General features: G+C 42.0%; 1 protein-coding gene across 1 annotated transcript in view; it reads right to left on the minus strand.

Annotated features, from left to right (window-relative positions):
* The window catches only part of LOC122540713 (uncharacterized), a 68,367-nt gene that overhangs the window by 31,991 nt on the left and 13,701 nt on the right, over positions 1–22,675 (minus strand). The window contains exons 3-6 of the mRNA XM_043676832.2: positions 13,326–13,415; positions 10,632–10,730; positions 8,922–9,284; positions 8,567–8,673 (exon numbers count right to left, since the gene is read on the minus strand). Of these exons, the coding sequence (XP_043532767.1) occupies positions 8,567–8,673; positions 8,922–9,284; positions 10,632–10,730; positions 13,326–13,415 (659 nt within the window). The remainder of the gene's footprint in view (positions 1–8,566; positions 8,674–8,921; positions 9,285–10,631; positions 10,731–13,325; positions 13,416–22,675) is intronic.

Genomic DNA, 22,675 nt, shown 5'->3' on the forward strand with positions numbered 1-22,675 from the left:
ATGCCAATATAGATCTATTCAGATGGATACACATGGAAGCCGCTAAACTGCCAACAATAAAAGATCAGCGTAATGGCAGTCAGTCCACCAACAAAAGGAGAGTTGTTTTTCTTCATTTACATAGCATATAACCTAAAATTTCAGAACAAAAGCTTCTTCTTTTGCTATGCTACAGTTTCTAACATCCTATGTTTGATTAGGAATCTCAAAAGGATAGCAGTTTCCTCCAAGTATTTGCTAAATTCCTGCTTTTGTCAAAGATAATAAGGATGGCTTTTGAAATTGTTGACAGTAATTTAGATCTGGATGATTAGGGAAAGAGGAAAGAGGTGAAACAGGAATGAATGAACTGAAATGGCAGTGAAACCTGTCATCCAATTAGGATTACAATTGATGGCAAGTGACAAAAATCAGTTGAAACACTGTTTTATGCAGATGTCTTTGCAAATTGTTGCTCTGAGTATGAGTCCATTGCACTTCATTACAGGAATCTTGAAAATAACAAAGAGAAAAAAAGGATGATTGTTTTGTGCTGGCTTCTTCTATCTAGAGTCAAATATTTAGGAACAGCTACAAATAACTTCCAACTGATCTTAGGAAGTTACAACTTTCAGCTGAATAGTACAACACCTGGATTTGCCTATTTAGACCATCCCCCCAGAAGGAGCATTTCAACAATAACATGCAGGGGACAAGCCAAGTTCAGTGCAGGTCAACTTTAGCAACTATCACAGCTATCCAAACTTTGGTTCATTGATCAGTATTGCACGAGAGGCCTGATGATCTTAATAAATGAGTTAAGAATTAATATATAATGTAGAATAGCAAAAGTTATTCCTACTTAGTACTGTCACAAAAAAAAACATACGTAGTCAATTGCTATGAACACTTATCTGTTGTTGCTGTAATTTCACTGTCCATTTATGGGTTGAACATGAATTCAACCTTTTAAAACAAGATCATCATAATCAAAATTCATATATACAATAAGCACAAAATATTCATCTTGGAGTGGTATGGTGGCTCAGTGGTTAGCATTACTGCCTCACAGAGCAAGGACATGGATTTGATTCCACTCTCAGATTCCTCCCACAGTCCAAAGATGTGCATGTTCGGTGAATTAACCATGCTAAACTGCCCATAGTCGCGAGGGATGGGTAGGTTAGATGGATTAGCCATGGGAAATGTACGATTGTAAGGTCGGGGGTAGGTCTGGATTGGATGCTCCTGGAGGATTGGTGTGGACGCAGTGGGTTGAGTGGCCTGCATGCACACTGTATGGATTCAATGTGAAGCACAACACAAGGGAAAGTTCTTGCTTCCTTAAACAGAACCTGGTTAATTGCAATCAGAATTTCTGACTGATCTTCTCCACTATAATTCTTATGTCAACTTCTCATTACCAAGATTTTTTGGTGATACACAGAGTTTGTTCCACTCCAGGTATATTTTGTAGCATCAATAATGACACATAAATTTACACACATTTTCAAATAAACTGAAGATTTTCAATTTTTTTTTAGTGCATCTTGTTGAGTAAAGTATACAAATGCAACAACTAATGTAAAACTCAACTTCAAGATGATTTTGTGTTACTGGTTATCTGCCGATTGCTGGACTAAATGCAGGATCAATCTTCAATGAAAAGAGGTTGTGTATATTTTTGAAGGCTAGGTTTCACAGTATAAAACTGTCAATTATTCATTGCTGTTAAAATAATCTTTCAGAAATAATGCAAAGCTGGGAAATAAATGACTACAATACAGAATGCTCTTTTAAAATAAGGGTTAAGAAAAATTGCTGAAATAGAATGGAAGAGATTCTATGCTGCCTTACATCATGCGATACTGGAATTATCAAGTTATACAAATGCTAGCAGTACTTTATTTGGCAAAAATGACATCTCTCATCATAAGGATTTCATGTGCTGAATTTCCCAGGCACAGCTATTTAAATCCACATGCATTCAGAGGTGGTTTTCAGTCATGCAACCTATGTTTCTACTGTGCAGTCAAGTTGGATAGAAGGAGTTAACTTAGCATTATTTATTCCAAAATCAGCTTTTGAAATTAAACCTTCCAGCTGGAACCCTTATTTTCTCACTTGAAGGAAGGCAGTTTAGAAAAAAAACTATGGAAAAAGCTCAAACTGGTGACAGCAGTAACACATAATAATTAAGTATAAGTTACATTTTTAAAAACTTGTGCTGCATTACGGAATGGAGGATCGGTAGAGGAGGCAATGACCATGTGGTATTATCGCTTGACTGTCAGTCTAGAAATTCAGCTTATGCTCTGGAGAGTCAAAACGTGTGTCGCTGGAAAAGGACAATTGCCCAGGCAGCATCTGAGGAGCAGGAGAGTCCCCATTTCGGTATTAGCTCTTCATCAGGAATGGTGAGGTGGGGGTGGGGCAAGGGGGCTGAGAGATAAATGGGAGGGGGTAGGGCTGGGGGGAAAATAGCTACGAATTCGATAGGTAAATGGAGGTGCTGGTGATGGTGATAGACCGGAGCGGAGGGTGGAGCGGATAGGTGGAAAGGAAGATGGACGGGTAAGACAGGTCAAAAGGGCAGTGTCAGTTAAAGGGTAGGATCTGGGATTAGTTGGGGGGGAGAGGAAATGAGAAAATAGCTGAAATCAACATTGATTCTGTGTGTTTGGAGGGTCTCAACACGGAAGATGAGGTGTTCTTCCTCTAGTCGTCGGGTGGATCTGACGGTGGAAGACACCCAGGACATGCATGTCCTTAATGGAATGGGAGAGGGAGTTTTGCTGGGGTGGGGGAGCCCAGAGTTACAGGGCATAGGTTTAGGGTAGAGGGGAAAGATATAAAAGGTACCTAAGGGGCAACTTTTTTCACGCAGAGGGTGGTACGTGTATGGAATGAGCTGCCCGAGGAAGTGGTGGAGGCTGGTACAATTGCAACATTAAAAAGGCATCTGGATGGGTATATGAATAGGAAGGGTTTGGAGGGATATGGGCTGAGTGCTGGCAGGTGGGACTAGATTGGGTTGGGATATCTGGTCGGCATGGACGAGTTGGACCAAAGGGTCTGTTTCTGTGCTGTACATCTCAATGACTCTATGACTCTAAAAAAGAAATGAGGCCAGATGGATGACCTCGACAATAGAAACAACAACATCAGAAACAGTGCTGTCAACCCTGCATAGTCCTCCTTACCAACATCTGTAGGAGTGCCAAAATTGGAAAGTCTGTCTCTCAGCCTAATCAATCAACAGCCTCACATAAACATACCTCTCGGTCAATGTCCTGGACATCACTATTATCATCCTGGATATCCTGTCCCACCAGCAAGACGGACCCCACAGAGATGACGGCACATTCACATACAGTCTGAAGGGTATTGCCCTGGAAGTCCTCAACATTATCTCCGGATCCCATGAATATGAATAAATATGGGCAAGGAAACCTCCTGCTGATCCTGCTGATTACCATGTACCATCCTCTCTCGGCTGATGAATCAGTATTCCTCCATGTTGAACAACACTTTGAAGAAGCACTGAGGAGGGCAAAGTGCAAAATGCACCCTGGTGGAGACTTCGAAGTCCACAACCGAGAGTGGCTCAGTAGCAGTACAACTGATCAACTAGTCAGGTCTTAATGGGCAGAGCTCCTGGACTGGGTCTGCAGCAGATAGTGAGGGAATCAACTCAACCCCATTCTTACCAATCTGCCAGCTGCAGATGCATCAGTCTTCACATTTGCCTTTTCATTGAGAATACCCTCAATCATGTTCTACAGCATTATCAGCATGCTAAATGGAACACACTTTGAACAGATCTAGTTAAAAATCACACAACACCAGGTTATAGTCCAACAGGTTTAGTTGGAAGCACACTAGCTTTCGGAGCGATGCTCCTTCATCAGGTGATAGTGGAGGGCTCAATCCTAGCCCTCCACTATCACCTGATGAAGGAGCGTCACTCCCAAAGCTAGTGTGCTTCCAATTAAACCTGTTGGACTATAACCTGGTGTTGTGTGATTTTTAACTTTGTACACCCCAGTCCAACACCGGCATCTCCAAATCATGAACAGATCTAGTAATTCAAGGCTGAGCATTCATGGTGCTGTGGGCCATAAACAACAACAGAATTGTACTCCAGTACTCTGTGCAACCTCATGCCCCACCATATCCCCCACTCAGTTATTACTGTAAAGCCAGGGGATCAGCGCTGGTTTACTGAAGAGCTGCACCAGGCATATCTCAAAATGAGATGTCAACCTGGTGAAGCTACCAAACAGGACTACTTGTGTGGCCAACAGCATAAGCAGCAAATCACAGACAGAGCTAAGCAATCACAGAAACAACAGATCAGAGCTAAGCTCTGCAGTCTTGCACATCCAGTTGTAAATGATGGTGGACAATTAAACAATCCACTGGAGGAGGAACTCCACCAATATCCCTATCTTCAATGATGGGAAGGCTCAACACACTGGTGCAAAAGTTAAGGCTGAAGCATTTACAGCAAGCCTCAGCCAAATATTAATGATCATACAAGATGATTAGGGGTTTAGATAGGGTCGACAGTGAGAATCTTTTTCCACGTATGGAGTCAGCTATTACAAGGGGGCATAGCTTTAAATTAAGGGGGGGTAGGTATAGGACAGATGTTAGGGGTAGGTTCTTTACTCAGCGAGTCGTGAGTTCATGGAATGCCCTGCCAGTAGCAGTGGTGGACTCTCCCTCATTATGGGCATTTAAGCGGGCATTGGATAGGCATATGGAGGATAGTGGGCTAGTGTAGGTTAGGTGGGCTTGGATCGGCGCAACATCAAGGGCCGAAGGGCCTGTACTGCGCTGTATTCTTCTATGTTCTATGTTCTATCTCAGACCCCTGCAGTGGGAAAAGCCTCACAAATACCAATCTTCAGCCATTTCGACTCAGTCCACATGACATCACGAAAGAGTTGGAGGCACTGGATATTACAAAGGCTATGAGCTCTGACAACATTCCGGCAATAGTATTGAAGACCTGTGCTCTAGAACTTGCCTCTCTCCTATTCAACCTGTTCCAGTACAGTTGCAACACTGGCACCTACCCGACAATGTTGAAAATTGCTTCGTATGTTCTGTACACAAAAGGCAGGACAAAAACAGCTCAGCCAATTATCACCTCACTAGTCTACTCTCAATCATAAGTGAAGTGATGGACTGGGTCACCACAGTACTTCCAATCTACACCTGCTCAGCAATAACCTGCTCACTGATGCCCAGTTTGGGTTCCGCCTGGGCCACTCAGTTCCTGGCCTCATTACAGCCTTAGTTTAAACATGGACAAAAGAGCTAACTTTCAGACATGAGGTGAAAGTCACAGCCCTTGACATCAAGGCCAGACTTGACTGAGTGTGGTTCCAAGGAGCCCTAGCAAATTGGCATCAAAGGGAATGAGGGGGAAAACTCTCCATTGGATGGAGTCATACATGCCACACAGGAAGATGATTGTGGTTGTTGGAGGTCAGTCATCTCAGCTCCAGGACATCTCTGCAGGAGCTCTTTGGGATAGTATCCTCAGCACTGCCATTTTCAGCAGTTTCGTCAATGACATTCCCTCCATCATAAGGTCAGAAGTGAAGACTTTCAAAGATGATTGCACAATGTTTAGTACCATTCATGACTCCTCAGACATTCAAGTAGTCCATGATCGAATGCAACAAAATCTGTGGACAATATCCAAGCTTAGGCTGAAAAGTGGCAAGTAAAATTCATACCATACAAATATAAGGTAATGACCATCTCCAATAAGAGACAAACTAACCATGGTTTCTTGACATTCAATGGTGTTCATGAATTTCCCACTTGGAGGGCACCTCTGACCAGAAACTCAACTGGACTATCATTGGGTACAAGATCAGTTTACAGGCTAGGAATGCTGCAGTGAGTAACTCACCTCCTGACTCCCAAATCCTGTCCATCATCAACAAGGCACAATTCAGGAATGTAATGGAATACGCTCCACTTGCCTGGATGTGTGCAGCTCCAACAACACTCAAGAAGCTTGAAATCATTCAGGGCAAAGCAGTCCACTTGATTGGCACCACATCCACAAACATCCATTCCTTCCACCACTGAAGCTCAGTGACATCAGTGTGTACTCTCTACAAGATGCTTGGCAGAAATCCACCAAATATCCTTCGACAGCATCTTCCAAACTCACAACCACTGTCATTTAGAAAAACAAGGGCTGCATTTGCATAGGAACAGCATCACCCGCAAACTTCCCCCCAAGCCACTCACCATCCTCACTGGGAATTATATGGCCATTCCTTCACTAATGCTAGATTAAAATACTGGAAGTTTCTCCCTAGTAGTATTGTGGGTCTGCAGCAGCTCAAGAAGGCAGCTTACCACCACCTTCTCAAGGGCAACTTGGGATGGGAAATAAATGCTGGCTCTAGCCAGCAATGCTCACATCCCATGAGTGAATTTAAGAAAAAAAGATGTATGGAAAGAGCCAACCCTTAAAATTAGCCTTCCTGTTCCCCATTCTCATGCTAGTAAAGGTAACTGATTTGCCAGCATTTCACACAATAACAGTTCCAAAGGAGTAAGCATAACTTTTTCTTGTTATTTCATGAGATGCAGCCATGGTTGTCTTGTACAGCATGCATCGCCCATCCTTAATTGCTCCTGAAAAGGTAGTAGTGAATAATTTGATATGGTTACTCTTATTCTACAGTGTTATGTGATAAATTCTCTGTTTATTTTCAGACTTTTGAGTTGTAACCATATATTCTGCATAAAGTGAAAATAAATACCCCAGAACATCTATTGTTTTTCTAACTCTGTAGCACCATCACAACTTTTAATTACAACAAAGACTAACATTTGTGTGCATGAATGGGCAATGTTCAAAACACAGTAGAGTTGTTGATGGTGACTATCAACTGATCCAACAAAGGTCTCATGCTTGAGGATATACTGTAGCACTCTTTATTGCATTAATCTCATTCTATGTTTGGCAAAGTAAAATGTTTGCACACATTGGTGTTCAGCAACTATTAATTTAGCGTCAGTCTGCAAAGTGGCAAACTTTCAATGAATAGGAAGCCTTTCATGTTTCTTGAATAAAGTTCACTTCCTTTAATCTGTAACCAACGGTATTGCTGAAATTTAAATATTGGAATGATGATTCTCAACAATTCCTTTAATACATAGAGATTTTTGGTGCCTTAAGTTGATTCTTAATAATTTAAATGAGTTTGTTAAAATATTCAGGAAGCTAGGTTAGCAGTTTAGTTCTCAAGATTGAGTTTTATTTCCTATGACGGTATTTAAGAAAATCTTGGTGGGTGATTCCAATGGTGTTGTATATCTGCACCTTTCTATTTTAAAAAAAGTATTGGGTGGAAATTATTGCTATTAACCATTGGTCATTTGGTAGTACAGAACTTGAGTATTTCTGAAAAAAGACACATATCACAAATTTTCCTCAAGAATGCAAGACAAAAGGTTTTGAGAAAATGTGTATTTTCCCGGAAATTCTTACTGTAAACATTACTGTTTTCATATTTTGACAGATTCCTGTCAAATGTTTCTTTGTGCCACTGTAAGAGAGGTACTAAGCCATGTAAAACAAAATCGAGGCATTAATCTGTTTATTTCAAATAGATATATAATTATCTTGAAAAAGAATGACTTAATTAATATTGATACGTCACTGACAATTATTCCTGATACTATCCATTTGCAATTTGAAAATGTTGCATAAAGTCCACTTGCTCATTACAAATCTCACACAAATCTCTTTCTCACACACACGCACACACGTGCACACTGACTTTACAGGCTTAATGCACAGAGAAATCTGGCATGTAGGCATTTAGAATGATGTAGCCCAGTCAAAAGTGCTTTAAAACCTATTCTACCATGCATCTTACCAAAGCCCTGCTCTCTAGAACACACATTCATGTTGCACATGAAGAGATAAAAGGCACCACTGTCAATGCTTTCCCCTTCATTACCTCAGAAGCACCCACAGTTCATTTTTTTTCTTTCCAATAAAGCTGATGGTTGGAAAGTTACAGTTTAAATACATGCATTTCCCAATAGATATAAGAGCAGATAACTATACATTGCAAAATATTACACCTTGTCTTTAACCCAACAGTCTAAATTGCTCCACTAGCATGCAGATGATTGAAACAATGAAGAAAACTCTTAATTTTGTGAGACAGCTGACTATTTTATCCAATCACTTTGCTATTTCTATTCATATGTGTTATATTCAGGAAAATTTCAAAGCCTTTATTCCATGCAAACTGAAAACTATGACTACACTCACTGAAGAAATGTACTGAACTCTTTGTTTTATTGTGCTTTACACTTAAAATGGATGTACATTAGAAAAATCAAATTATTTTAAAAACAAAAATGATTCTATCAGTCTCTTACCATAGTTTTCTTTAATAGTTCTCCAGTCCAATGTTTGAAGGAAAAAAAGCTAGTCATGCATTAAAAGTACTTTGGAGAAGCAGCAACTGGAAACATAGAAAATAATGGCCTATCACCTATGGCTGCTGAATCATTGCATTACAGAACTCACTGAGTCGGATCTGGTTGATCTTCTTTCAATTTTTTCCTTGTACTGTAACCTCGGAATGTTGACTGGATGAGCACAGCAGCATGCTCTTCCTCTGGATTTCCTTCATTCTACACAGCAAAATAAAAAAAAAACTCTTTAAACTTAGACAATAAAAGTCTTTGTTGAATAATAAGGTTAACTCTTACTTACGGCGGCCAAAAGTCACGCGACACCAGATGATGAAGGAACAGGACTCGGAAAGCATGTGATTTCAAATAAACCTGTTGGACTTAACCTGATGTCGTGTGACCTCTGACCTTGTCCACCACCTTGTCCAACACTGGTACCTCCACATCATGGCTACCATCTTACTTACCACCACAGGATGTTCCTCTGAGGAATGAGCTTGCTCCTCTGGTTCTCCTGTTTGTGGTATTTCCATTGGCAGAGCTGCTTCTGGTGCTCTGTCAATTATTTGAGAGGTTTCTTCCATCCTGAGAAGTTCTTCTGGTGCTGCTTCAATCATAAGAGGAGTTGCAACTTCACCCTGACCTTCTTCTGGTGCTGCTTCAATCATGAGAGGAGCTATGATTTCACTCTGACCTTCTCCTGGTGATGCCTCAACGATCTCAACGGATGAAGTGTCCTGTGGACCTTTTTCTGGCTCTTGAGTTGACAGGGTAGCAGTAACATCATCTACACTGGGAGGTGCATGTTTTGAGCCCCTTAGAAAGGAGTCCTATGAAAAAGCAGATGGTTTTACTATATTACTGTCAGTAACATTTTAAACCATTTTACAAGCTATTTTACAAGCAGAACAGTTAAACGATGCTCATCGAAATAAGGAGACATTCACACGTGTTAGTTAATACGATCTTTTTAGAGTTAAGTACATAAACTCCGGTTTGGGGAGTGGGGGGAATGGTTATGGCAGAGGATGGGGAACAAATTCATAAAACAGCTCTTTATAAAGAGGTTTATAATTGGTCTCGGTCTTGTTGAGTCAAAATCTCACCCACAGCACTTTGTCTATTTGCACATTGGAACAGGAGGAACCACTCATGCCAGATCCACCATTTCACTAGGTCAAAATCCAAAGATGTGCAGGTCAGGTGTATTGGCCATACTAAATTTCTCATGATGTTAGGTGCATTAGTTAGGGGTAAATATAGGGTAGGTGAATGGGTATGGGTGAAAGTGAGGACTGCAAATGCTGGAAGCCACCGTTTAGATCAGAGTGGTGCTGGAAAAGCACAGCAGGTCAGGCAGCATCTGATGAGCAGGAAAATCGACGTTTCGGGCAAAAGCCCTTCAAAATGGGTATGGGTAGGTTACTCCTTGGAGGATCAGTGTGGACTTGTTGGGCCGAAGAGCCTGTTTCCACACTGTAGGGAATCTAATCTAATCTAATTTTTAGCCTGTACTTCAATTCTATTTGTTTGTCCTATCCTAAAATCTCTTGCTACCTTTGCCAATCCCATAAGTTGCCTTGAGAAGGTGATGGTGAGCTGCTTCATGAATCGTAATAGTTCATGAATTGTAGAGATACCTACAGTGCTGTCAGTAAGGGATTTCCGGTATTTTATCGATTCAACAGAGAAGGAACAGCTATATAGTTCTGATTCAGGATGGCGTGTGGCTTGGTGGGGAACTTGCAGTTGATGGTACTCCTTTGCATCTGCCACCCTTGAACTTCTGAGCTGATAGATATTCTCTTACATAAGCACCAGGAAAATACATAGAGAAATGTAAAGGGTAGTTATAAATATAAGGCAAACCACGATTACAATTGCAGTGGAACTTCAGCTGGCATTACTCCTTCCTTTATGGTTTCTGCTGACCTTCCACTGAGGTTATAGAAAGAGGTGAGGAATAAGTCACAGAAATTTTATTACATGCAGTAAAGCTGGTTTGTAGCTTATGTTAGAGCTACTCCACAATATGCTGGTCCCAAACATCAAACCAATTAATATTTGACCATTGTTAAAAGTCAGATCCACTGCTAGTTTTGTGACTGTTAGAAGGAAAAAGTATTTTGTTATTACAATTGTTATTCCTTTTTGGCTTTGGAGTCCAGGTAGTTTACCTCTAATATCATGGAAATAGTCTCTTTCGAGATGAATGACAAATCCTTTGGCACTTTTATGCATTTACTTCGAGAACCCACAGTGTCCTCTAGCTTGTCCTGCAAAAAATAAATGAACTATTATTAGAGTATTATATGATTATAATACTCTATAACGCTGCGCTTTTCCAGCAACACATTTTCAGCTCCTATTATATGATTATAGCATGATGGTTTTATACTCTTTAGAGTGGAGATCAAAAATTATTACTGCTGCAAAGTCAGTTGTGACTCAAAAACTCTGTCAAAAATCATACGACACCGGGTTATAGCCCAACAGCTTTATTTGAAACCACAATCTTATAGAGCCCCACTCCTTCTTCACACGGTGTCATGCGATTTTTGACTTTGTTCACCCCAGTCCTACACCAGCACATCCGAAACCCTGATAATGGCCTCATATTTAGTTGGCCAGAAATCTGTGTGGAGAGTGAGATAGAAACACAAATTATCATCTCAAGAGATTAATATCAAATAGATTAATTTAGTCCAATTCATGGTGGTTTAGTAGTTAGCACTGCTGCCTCACAGCGCCAGAGTCCCATGTTCGATTCCAGCTTCAGGCAATAGTCTGTGTGGAGTTTGCACATTCACCCCGAGTCTGCGTGAGTTTCCTCCGGGTGCTCCAGTTACCTTCCACAGTTCAAAGATGTACAGGTTAGGTGAATTGGCCATGCTAAATTGCCCCTAGTGTCAGGTGTAAATGTAGGGAATGAGTCTGGGTGGGTTGCTCTTCGGAGGATCGGTGTGGATTTGTTGGGCCGAAGGGCCTGTTTCCACACTGTAGGGAATCTAATCTAATATTGAATTGACTATATAGGTGTCCATAGCATGTTATAGGCATAAACTACCTGGAAACAGCATGGTGTTTCATCCATACCAAGGAATTAGCAAGATTACTTTGCAGTGATGATTCTTCAATAGTCATTTAGCAAGTAACGGAAATACTTAAGTAAGTAAACTCTTCCTTATGGATTTGAGAATCTGATATCTGATGAAGCACTCCAGAGCACCGCTGGCGATCAGTTAGGCAGCCTGGTATACTAGTGAAACCTATAGCAATAATTCCTGTCTGAGAGGTGAAAGTTTGCTGAGTCTTCAGGCCACTTCATACACAAAAACAGTAGTCGTTATGTTTGTTTTACTGGAGACAAAATTGGAAACCTGGTACAGCCCTGGTTTTAGTTGGTTAGATGTCCTGCACCAAAGCTGTCTAGAATTCATTAAATACAATGGGTTAAATCTGATTTTTCTTTGGCTAAGTGTCAATTTTGTTGGGTTTCTTGGAGGGTTTCTTGCTGTGACACCTTGTGAGATTTTTTACCATACCTTAGCAAACTTGAATGACTAATCACCTACTTGCCACCCTGGCACTCCTTCACTCGATTCTAGCCCCACCTCACCACAATCCCAGAAAAACCAGCTGTGGGATATTCCTGGAATCGACTGACCTCCCTGGCACCAGCGCCATTTTAAAAGAAATTATTGTGTACTAGGACAAGCAGTGTCCTGTACATTTTTAACATTCAACCATTAGTTAAAAGATGATAAGAGTTGTTCCCAATGTTAAGATAGGCCTCTTTGGAAACTTTGCATGATTCTGTCATATTTCTCACATATCCCACATCAATCAGGCCACTATAAGGTTCCACCCAATGTATCTGTGAGGTTGGGTACTGCTGGTTTCACTTTGATTACTTTTTGAGGTTTTTCCACTAGCTGACATGTCTGGTAATTTCTGCATTACATCTTTATGAAGTCTTAGCCAGGTAACAAGTCTATGTATCAATGCGTGACCTTTCTATATTCCTACATGTCCTACCATAAGAGTTTCTGTGCTACTGAAAATAATATTTGTGTGGTGCCACGATCTGATGAACAACTATTCACTCTTCATCCCCCGATCTCTGAGGATATCTCCACTTCCATATTCCAACTGTGTTTATAATAGAATAACATCTCGGAACTCCTTCAGCCTCAATTTCAGTATGAGTTGACAAATTAACCTATTGTAGTGATTGGACTTCATGGGCTGACTCTGAGCTGGCTGGCCAGTCACTGTATTACAGACATGTAAATAAAGGGTGACTTGGTGACGGGATATGGCCCCTATGCAGTTATTTCACCAATTTATATCCAAAACTGCTTTCTGAGCCTCAGTTAATGAAAATATGTTAAACATTACTTTTGAATGAGTAAATATTGTGCAATAATGAATTATCCAATAAAAAGAAGAAAACTAAGCAAAATATACAATAGACCATCTATTCAATATCATCTATTTTACACCATGGTTGTAAGGCTCATATTCATCTTCACTCACTGGAGCAACCTTGATAATCCCCATTTTTATTCATTCTATGGGGGTTTTTTAAGTATCCACTACATCTGGTGTCACTTAAGTTTTATTGCTTCATGCTCTTTCCTCTCGTTTTCCACTCTGCACCATTCTGAATTATAGGGCAGAGCCTTCCAACAATGTTGCCCAGCCACCATGAACTGAAATAATAGTGTTTGGGTTTCATTGTAAAGTAGCAGTCCATAGGTCACATAATGAAATTGTAGCTTTTGTTGCACCCCAAAATCCTCAAGTTAAAGAAAATACAGTTGTGTGCTCCCATGATTATAAATAAACTGAAACATAGGGACACTCACTGTAACAGTTAAGTCTTTTTCTTGATACGCTGTATCAATCGTTACGGGGGGTTGTTTCTCTTCATCATCAGGTATAGTTTTTCGTACCTCCTGCAAAAGAAAGTGTGTAATTATGATGATTCGTGGAAAACAGATCAAAGCAGCTGTGCTATCTAAACAGCAATTCATTACAGAACATCTTTGAATTTAAATAAACTCTTCAGTAATTATTCAAATGTTACTTCAAGAAAATCAATAATAATCTGAGTTTAGATATGATCTTACAAGCATCCCAAAGCACTCCCTCGTGCAATGAATCGCCCATTTAAGGCATTAGTTAAGTGAAGAATGTTTGCCATGACACTGCTTTAACCATCTTCCTTCTCCAAATCAAGCCACAAGTGAGAAAAATATCAGCAAGCAAGCAGCATCTTAATTTGACATCTCACCTACAGGATCATACTGAAAACAATGCAGAATTATTCAAAAATTGTGGTTCCCAATTTGTGTGTTAAAATCCAATGTAGAGTATTGAACTTAATGCTGACTAATAGCTAAGAGTGTAGCCAATTAGTCATATTGATGTTTCAGATTTTAGCTATGCAGTGCTGTCATTTAGTCTAATCTAGCAATAAGAATAGCGACTGTGATTTTTATATGCTTGCATATCAACATCCTTTTGCATTGTGCCTTTCCTAGATTTCATAGATATTCAATTTTGTTCCCGCATAACTAAAATATGCACACATCCTTTCTTTGCCAATTCTACCTTTAAATCTAATAGTGAGTGGTATTTTAAATTTTGAAATGTAAAGCAGGTCCAAATGCCTAAATGGAATTAATCATGGCTACTTTGCTTTGGTTCCTCGTGATGTGAAGGCACTACTTTATGCTGAAGATGTCAATGAGTATTAAAACAATTATCAGACCTCAAACTTTCATCCACTTCCTCTGAGTCTGTCCTATCTTGCCTTAGTTCCCATTTGAACAACTGGAAAGGTGTTAACCCAAACAAATCAGAAAAAAATGTTCCTCTTATTTTAGCTTTTTTACTGCTACCCATTGGTTAATGATCCAGTGTAATACTATATATGATTATTGTTATACATTCCAGCCACAATTTTCCTCTCTCTATGTCTCTCTTTATACAATTAAATCATTAAGTGGAATCTCCACGGCCCCTAAAAGACATGGGCATTGGTGAGTCAGTTACAAATGTGGGGTGTGATCAGCAGTTCCTTGATACTTGGTGTCTGATTCTGCAACCAAAGGCTGAATCTTACTTTTGTTGGCCAAGTACAAATATTTGCAAGTTTTGGATTGATTCTTGCCATGAGGCCAAGGTAGTTTCTTGTCATATCTTAACAAACTTGCTGCATTAATTGGTGTTTTAGGATTCATGACGAGTATCACGAGTATCGCCCCATTTTACTGCAAATCTTTTGAGCAACAACTCACCAGAGGTCCCAGACTGACCAGCATCCCTGGCACAGAGCAATGTTTAAAAGGTTGCTGTGCCATTGGACAAGCCCTGCCAGCCTGGAACTGCCCTGCACAGCTCCGGACATTTTCGTCAAACATGACAGCCAAGGGGAAACGGGCAAACCACTTAACAGGTGTGCTCCCAGAGTTCCTGCTGAACAAGGTGGTACACAGGTGGGACTTTCAATTCCCCCAGAGGCAGTAGTGGAAGCCATGACACAAGACCGTGTGTGCCTGGTCTGACATTGCCATCCTGGTTAGAACAGTCTCAGCCATCTGGAGGTATTCCCAGCATGCAGGAGAAAGGTCAGTGACCTTCTCCACTGCAACAGTCTAAGTGCCACCATTCACCTCTGACACCTCACATCCACTCCTGATACCTCACATCCACTGTATCTCAGCTATGGCATGTAACTCCCACTAAAGCTCATCAGCATCAGTCTAACGCTTGCAACACCTTCCGCACACATACACACACTCATCCATGTCAAACTGCGATACCGCTAATCCTGCGTAGCCTCAGTGCTGCCTACTCGCTTGCTTGGGAAACTACCCCACCAGAATCAACAGTAATAACTATGCCACATATTGTCATCTCCTGTGATATCTGCCTCTCTGTCATTGCAGGAGCAAAACAGACAGTAATACATCAGAAAAGGTCATGATGGGTGATGTGCTGCCCGGCTTGCGGCTCCTCACCCCTAATGAGTGGAGGATCTGGAATCTGACTGCCAGAGCAAGGCGTAGACATGGTATTGGAGGAACTTACTATTATCGAAGGCTATCCTCCTTGACTTCACTGAGGCCTGCTAACAACTGTGGCAATTAATATTTCTATCCCTTTGATTGATAACTGCTGACAACCAATGACAAGCTGCCTGGCTTTGTGTCTGCACAAACCAGTAAGGCAAGACAGAAATACTGAGCCTTTAAGCTCTGGTTGAGGTGGCAAAGCACAAAAAGGCAGGGCAACGCTGAAATGCAATGGCTATTCAAGGAGTCACAAAGTGCATGGGAGTTTAGACAGCAAATGAGGATTCTTGAGTTGCACCTTGGTCCAATCCATGAGCTACATGCAAAATGTCTTAACAGAAGAATTATAGTAGAGGTCCAGTGTGCTTTAAAATGAACCAACAAACTTCAGAACTGCATTGGAATTAGGTTGGAAATGTGCCTTAAGGCCATTACGTGTCCCATGGTATGTGATTAGATTAGATTACATTAGATTAGATTACATTACAGTGTGGAAACAGGCCCTTCGGCCCAACAAGTCCACAACGACCCGCCGAAGCGCAACCCACCCATACCCCTACATTTACCCCTTACCTAACACTATGGGCAATTTAGCATGGCCAATTCACCTGACCTGCACATCTTTGGACTGTGGGAGGAAACCGGAGCACCCGGAGGAAACCCACGCAGACACGGGGAGAACGTGCAAACTCCACACAGTCAGTCGCCCGAGGCGGGAATTGAACCCGGGTCTCTGGCGCTGTGAGGCAGCAGTGCTAACCACTGTGCCACCGTGCCGCCCACTGCCACCGTGCCGCCCACTGCCACCGTGCCGCCCACGGTAATGTTTGTGGACTGGGATGCTGGTGGTCATTGCCCATGCTGGGTGCCCTGAGATGCTAAAGGAAGAGCAAGCAGCAAGTTGGAGTTGCCAGGTAACTACTCTGACTTTTATGACCGGAATTGGAGCTTTCTTGATGAGGCAAGATTAAGTAATAACAGCATGCTAATGTATGCAAATATGCCTCTCCTGAGCAAGATTCTTATCTCACCGTCCAAAACAATGGGCAATGTCTTATCAGGATTTGAGCAATGTGGGCTATAGCGAATTGTAGAATCAATTGAGATATCAGCAAGGCCTACCTCGATGTTTAAAATCACCTCACCACAGGTTTTACCAAGCATTGTGGCAAGTTTCTCACTTGGAAGTGGCAAGTTCCCAAGACAATCGTCTTTGATTAGATTAGATTAGATTACAGTGTGGAAACAGGCCCTTCGGCCCAACAAGTCCACACCGACCCGCCGAAGCGAAACCCACCCATACCCCTACATTTACCCCTTACCTAACACTATGGGCAATTTAGTATGGCCAATTCACCTGACCCTGCACATCTTTGGACTGTGGGAGGAAACCGGAGCACCCGGAGGAAACCCACGCAGACACGGGGAGAACGTGCAAACTCCACACAGTCAGTCGCCTGAGGCGGGAATTGAACCCGGGTCTCTGGCGCTTATTTCATTGTGCAATCATCGGTGAAAGCCTTCCCTTCTGACCTTATGATGGAGAGAAGAACATCAATGAAATAACTGAAGATGATTGAGTCCAGGATACTGTCCTGAGGAACTCCTGCAAAGATGTGCTGGAGCTGAGATGGCTGATCTCCAACAACCACAACCACATTCTGATATGTTAGGTATGACTCCAACCAATGGAGAGCTTTCCCTCATTTCTCATTGACTTCAATTTTGTGAGGGCTCTTCAATGTCACATTTAGTCAAATGCAGCCTGAATATCAAGGACTGTCAGTCTCACCTCATCTATGGAATTCAGCTCTTTTGTCCATGTTTGAGCAAGTCTATAATGAATTCAGGACATAAATGGTCCTTACAGAACCTATAGTGGGCATCAGCGAGCCAATTATTGCTGAGCGTATGTTACTTGATAACATTGTTGATGACAGCTCAATCACTTTATTGATAATTAAGATTAGACTGATAGGATCATATGCGCCAGGGTTAGATTTGTCCTGCTTTTATGTTCAGAACATAACTGGTTAATTTCCAAATGGTCAAGTAGATGCCAGTGTTGTAATTGTATTGGAACATACTGGCTCAAGGTTCAGCAAGTTCTGAAGTATAGATCTTCAGTACACTTATAGAATTGTTGTCAAGGCCCTTAACCTTTGCAGTATTCAGTCCTACCAACTTGTTTCTTGATATTATGTGAAGTGAATCACATTGGCTAGAGACTGCATATGTTATGGATCAACCACTTGGCACTTCCTCCTGAGTATTGTTGTGAATCCTTCAGAATTATCTTTTATGCTGAGGTGTTGGGCTCTTCCATTACTGATTATTTTTGGAGCCTCTTCCTCCAGCGAGTTATTAATTGTCCACCACCATTCACAACTGATGTGGAAGGACTACAAAGCTGAGATCTGATCCACTGGTTGCAGGATCACTTAGCTCTATCACTTGCTGTTTATTTTGCTTGGCATACAAGTGGCCCTGTTTTGTAGCTTCATCAGATTGAGACATCATTTTGAGTATATTCAATGCTGCTCCTGGCATTATCTCCATCCTTATTGAACCAGGGTTGATCTTTGGTTTGGTAGTAATGATAGAGTAGGGGATATGATGGGTCACGAGATCACAGATTGTACTGGTCTGATTTTTCTGCAGCTGATTGCTAGAACACCTCATGGTATGAACAGAATAGTGTGGTCACACTACCCTGTCCACCATAAGTTAGCATGCAGAGGAGAAACACCCGCTCTCTTTGTAGCAATGACTCCTCATGGTGAGGACTAGTCACAGACTGAAGTCTCAGCAATCCTTTTGATCTCTAGTCTTTTAGTAGATTGTGACATTTCTATTTCAGCACACATATCTAACTTGTACAAGATTGTACCATTTCTCAGGCTTGGTGGAAAGGAGGACCCTGACATGAGAAAAAGGAATAAGGATTCAAAATGTACAGTTCCAAGAAGCTGATTTACTTCAACAGCCTCACAGCTCATTTCAAAACCGATATTCAGAGCCCAAACCTTATAATCAAGCTGAAATTTTGGTAAGGGAATGCATGTAATTTGTAGAAAATGGGCTATAATTAAAAATGATTGTAGTCAAAACAAATGGGAATTTGAGGTTACAATACAAATTGAGCTTTAGAAAAAGATGTAGTACAACAGGCTCACATTACTGGGTTTGAACTGCATTTTAGCATTATATTTCACGGAGTAGAAGATATTGTATGAGATATGTACCTCATAATGTGACAGCTTTTTGACCTTTATGCCTGCCCTCCCTATTCCTTCTAAATTCAAAGCCAAGTCTTATAATGCGGGCATTGAAGACCATCAAGGCTTTTAGCCTGGTGTGGATATGGTGGGCTCAAGGACTTCTTTCCATGCTGTAAAAGCTCTACAATTAATGATTGGGATCGCATACAAGTGCAATTCCCTTTGTTTTCCCTTTTACAATTCAAATAAAATGTAATGCTCTCGTAATGTTCTGGTAGTACTTATGCAAAGCCTTCCTTAGATTGGTTTACAATAAACAGGCCTCGGGGTATTCCGTCTCCAGGGTGTTAGTGGTGAAGTACAGCACATCCAGAGCTTACTCAACCTTTGCTTGTGGCGTGATGTGTACAACAGCTAGTATAGCAGCAGTAAATTCCCGCAGTAGATAGAAGGGGAGGCATTTGATGGTGAGAAATGCCCAGGGTTGCAATGTCCATGCATCTTAAGTTGTTGATTAGAAACCAAACTTCTCCACCCTTTGTCTTACCCGAGGATGCTGTACGGTCCATACAATGGATAGAAAAACCATCAGCCTGAAGTGCGCAGTCGGGAATTGATGGATTGAGCCAGGTTTCTGTGAAGCAGAGTGTGCAGCAGTCCTGCAGTTCACGCTAGAAGCTGAGCCGTGTTCTGAGTTCATCCATCTTGTTCTGCAGAGATTGTACATTTGCTAGGAATAAGCTAAGAAGGGGGGTCTTGAAAGCGTGTGGTCTCAGTCTTACTAGCAGCCAGCACACTTACCCTGCTTCCTCGCAGGTTTCTTACATCTGAGTGGTCCGGTGGTCTGATGGAATGGATTCTGACTGCATCCAGTTACGTGATCCTTCCTAGGACACTTTGGAGCAGGTAGGTTGCAGTTTAGTGTATTTTGGCATAGGGTCTGCTGAGGACCAAGTGTAGCAGGTAATTTACTGTGTGGTTTTTCACCAGAGGGAGTTTGCTTAGGACCCAGTGGAGAAGTTCCTGGTTTCAATTGCTGCCAATTTGCTGCTCCAAGTCCGGCCATGTTTTTTGCAGAAGTGTTTAGGCTACTCTCCAGGTAAATTCTGATAGATTTCAGGTCGGGCAGGCCTCCTATGGGGTCGGGAACATTTCATGTTGGTTCTCCTTCCTGGGGCAAATCTCTCGGTTCCCTCCATTTTCCAGCAGGCCCCAAGCCTGGGGCTTGCATAGGCTGCCTCCGGCTGGCCTGGGCTTCTACTCGAGTAGGTGAATGGATCGTGGGCACCATGTGGTCTGATGGCTTCATACAGTAAGCTGGGTTTGAGGATGATGGGAGCTTCAAACCTGTGAGTTTAGATAAAGGCTCATGCAGCATGTCTCAATGACTACCACCCAGTGGCCCTAACTTCGGCGGTCATGAAGTGCTTTGAAAGGCTGGTCATGACATTAATCACCTCTAGTCTCCCCACTACTCTTGACCCACTCTAATATGCCTCACCAGCCAATAGATCCATGTCAGATGCCATATCACTTGTCCTTCACTCCTCCCTAGAACACCTTGACACCAAGAATAGCTACATAAGAATCCTACTCATTAACTACATTATCCCCTCGAGACTGATTACTAAACTAAGCCCCAATCTCTGCAACTGAATCCTCAGTTTCCTGACCCACAGGCCACAATCAGTGAAGATCAGGGACAATATTTCACTAACACTCAACACTGGCATCCCCCTAAGGGTGCGTACTCAGCCCCCTACTGTACTCACTGTATACTCATGACTGCATCGCCAAATACCAGACTAATACCATTTACAACTTTGCTGATGACACCACCATAGTCGGTCGAATCTCAGATGGCGACGAAACAGACTACAAATGGGAGGTGGAAGACCTGGAAAAATGGTGCACTGAGAACAACCTAGCTCTCAATGCCGGCAAAACCAAGGAACTCATTATTGACTTTCGGCGGGATGTTACTCATGCCCCCCTACACATTAACAACACAGAGATGGAACGAGTGGAGAGTGTCAAGCTCCTGGGAGTGGTCATCCACACAAACTTTCTTGGACTCTTCATGTGGACGCACTGGTTACAAATACCCAACAACATCTCTTCTTCTTCAGGCAGCGGAGGAAATTTGGCATGATGGTGAATATCTTTGAGAGAAAGTGAGGGCTGCAGATGCTGGAGATCAGAGCTGAAAATGTGTTGCTGGAAAAGCGCAGCAGGTCAGGCAGCATCCAAGGAACAGGAGAATCGACGTTTCGGGCATAAGCCCTTCTTCAGGAATGAGGAAAGTGATGGTGAATACCCTTGCCAACTTTTATAGGTGCGCCATCGAGAGCATTCTGTCTGGATATATCCCTACTTGGTATGGCAACAGTGCCATTCAAGATTGGAGACGGTTACAGAGAGTGGTGAACTCGGCCTGGACAATCACAAAGGTCAACCTCCTGTCTAGAGAATCCTTCCAACAGGCCCGCTGTCAAAGAAAGGCCACCAACATTCTCAAAGACCCATTCCACCCTGGCAATGCTTTTCTACAACCTCTACCATCGGGGAGAAGGTACAGAAGCCTGAACACACGCATCAGCCAGTTTCGTAGCAGGTTCTACCCTACTGTTGTTAGAATACTGAATGGACTCACAAACTCTTAACATTCTCCTGTACCTGTGTTTTTGTTTTAGACGCAGTTGACCTATTATTTACTATCTATGCTACGTAACTATGTGACCTGCCTGTATTGTTTGCAAGACAAAGCTTTTCACTGTGACTCGGTAAATGTGACAATAAATTCAAATCAATTTAATTCAATTCAAATAAGAGGAAACCTTTCAATGTAGCTGCATCATGGGACACAGCAAATTAAATACAGTACACCAGGGAGATCAGCTAACACCAAAGTTAGGTAGTCTGACTTTATGCTGCTATGAACTTGGGTTCAGCAGGGTGACACAGTATCAATCTTTTGGGCAAGTAATTACACATTTCTAACCTAGGTGGGACTTGAACCCAGACTTTCCTTGTTTACTCTGGATCACGTTGACATAAGAAGGGAAGATATGTTCAGTAGGCGAAAGGATATTAAAGTGGACAAATCCCCAGGACCGGATGGGTTCTATCCCAGGTTGCTGAGGGAGGCGAGAAGGAAATATCTGGGGTCCTGACAAATATCTTTTTGGCATCCTTAAAAACAGGTGAAGTGCTGGAGGACTGGAGGTTGCTCATGTTGTTGCCTTGTTCAAGAAGGGTAGTAGAGATATTCCAGGTAATATACACCAGTGAACCTGACGTCAGTGGTGGGAAAGTTGCCAGAGAAGGTACTGAGGGATAAAATCTATTTATATTTAGAAAAGAATGGGCTTATCAGTGATAGGCATCATGATTTTGTGCAGGGGAGATCGTGCCTTACCAACTTAATAGAGTTCTTTGAGGAAGTGACGAAGTTGTTAGAGAAAGGAAGGGTTGTAGATGTCATATACATGGACTTTAGTAAGGCATTTGATAAGGTTTCCCATGGTAAACTAATGGAGAAAGTGAAGTCACATGGTGTGCAGGGCGTTCTAGCTAGGTGGATGAAGAGCTGGTTGAGCAACAGGAGACAGAGAGTAATAGTTGAAGGGAGTTTCTCAAAATGAGAAAGGTGACCAGTGGTATTCCACAGGGGTCAGTGCTGGGGTCACTGCTATTTGTAATATAAATGAATGATCTGGAAGAAAGCATTGTTGGTCTAATCAGTAAATTTTCAGATAACATGAAGACTGGTAGAGTAGCAGAAAGCATAGGAGACTGTCAAAGAATACAGGAGAATATAGATAAACTGGAGACTTGTGCGGAGAGGTGGCAGATGGAGTTCAATCCAGGCAAATGTGAGGTGATGCATTTTGAGAAGTCTAATTCTAGAGCGAA

This window comes from Chiloscyllium plagiosum, unplaced genomic scaffold, assembly GCF_037043375.1.
Source record: "Chiloscyllium plagiosum isolate Xiang-an unplaced genomic scaffold, Cpla_swu_hap1 HiC_scaffold_29, whole genome shotgun sequence".
NCBI classification, from domain to species: Eukaryota; Metazoa; Chordata; class Chondrichthyes; order Orectolobiformes; family Hemiscylliidae; genus Chiloscyllium; species Chiloscyllium plagiosum.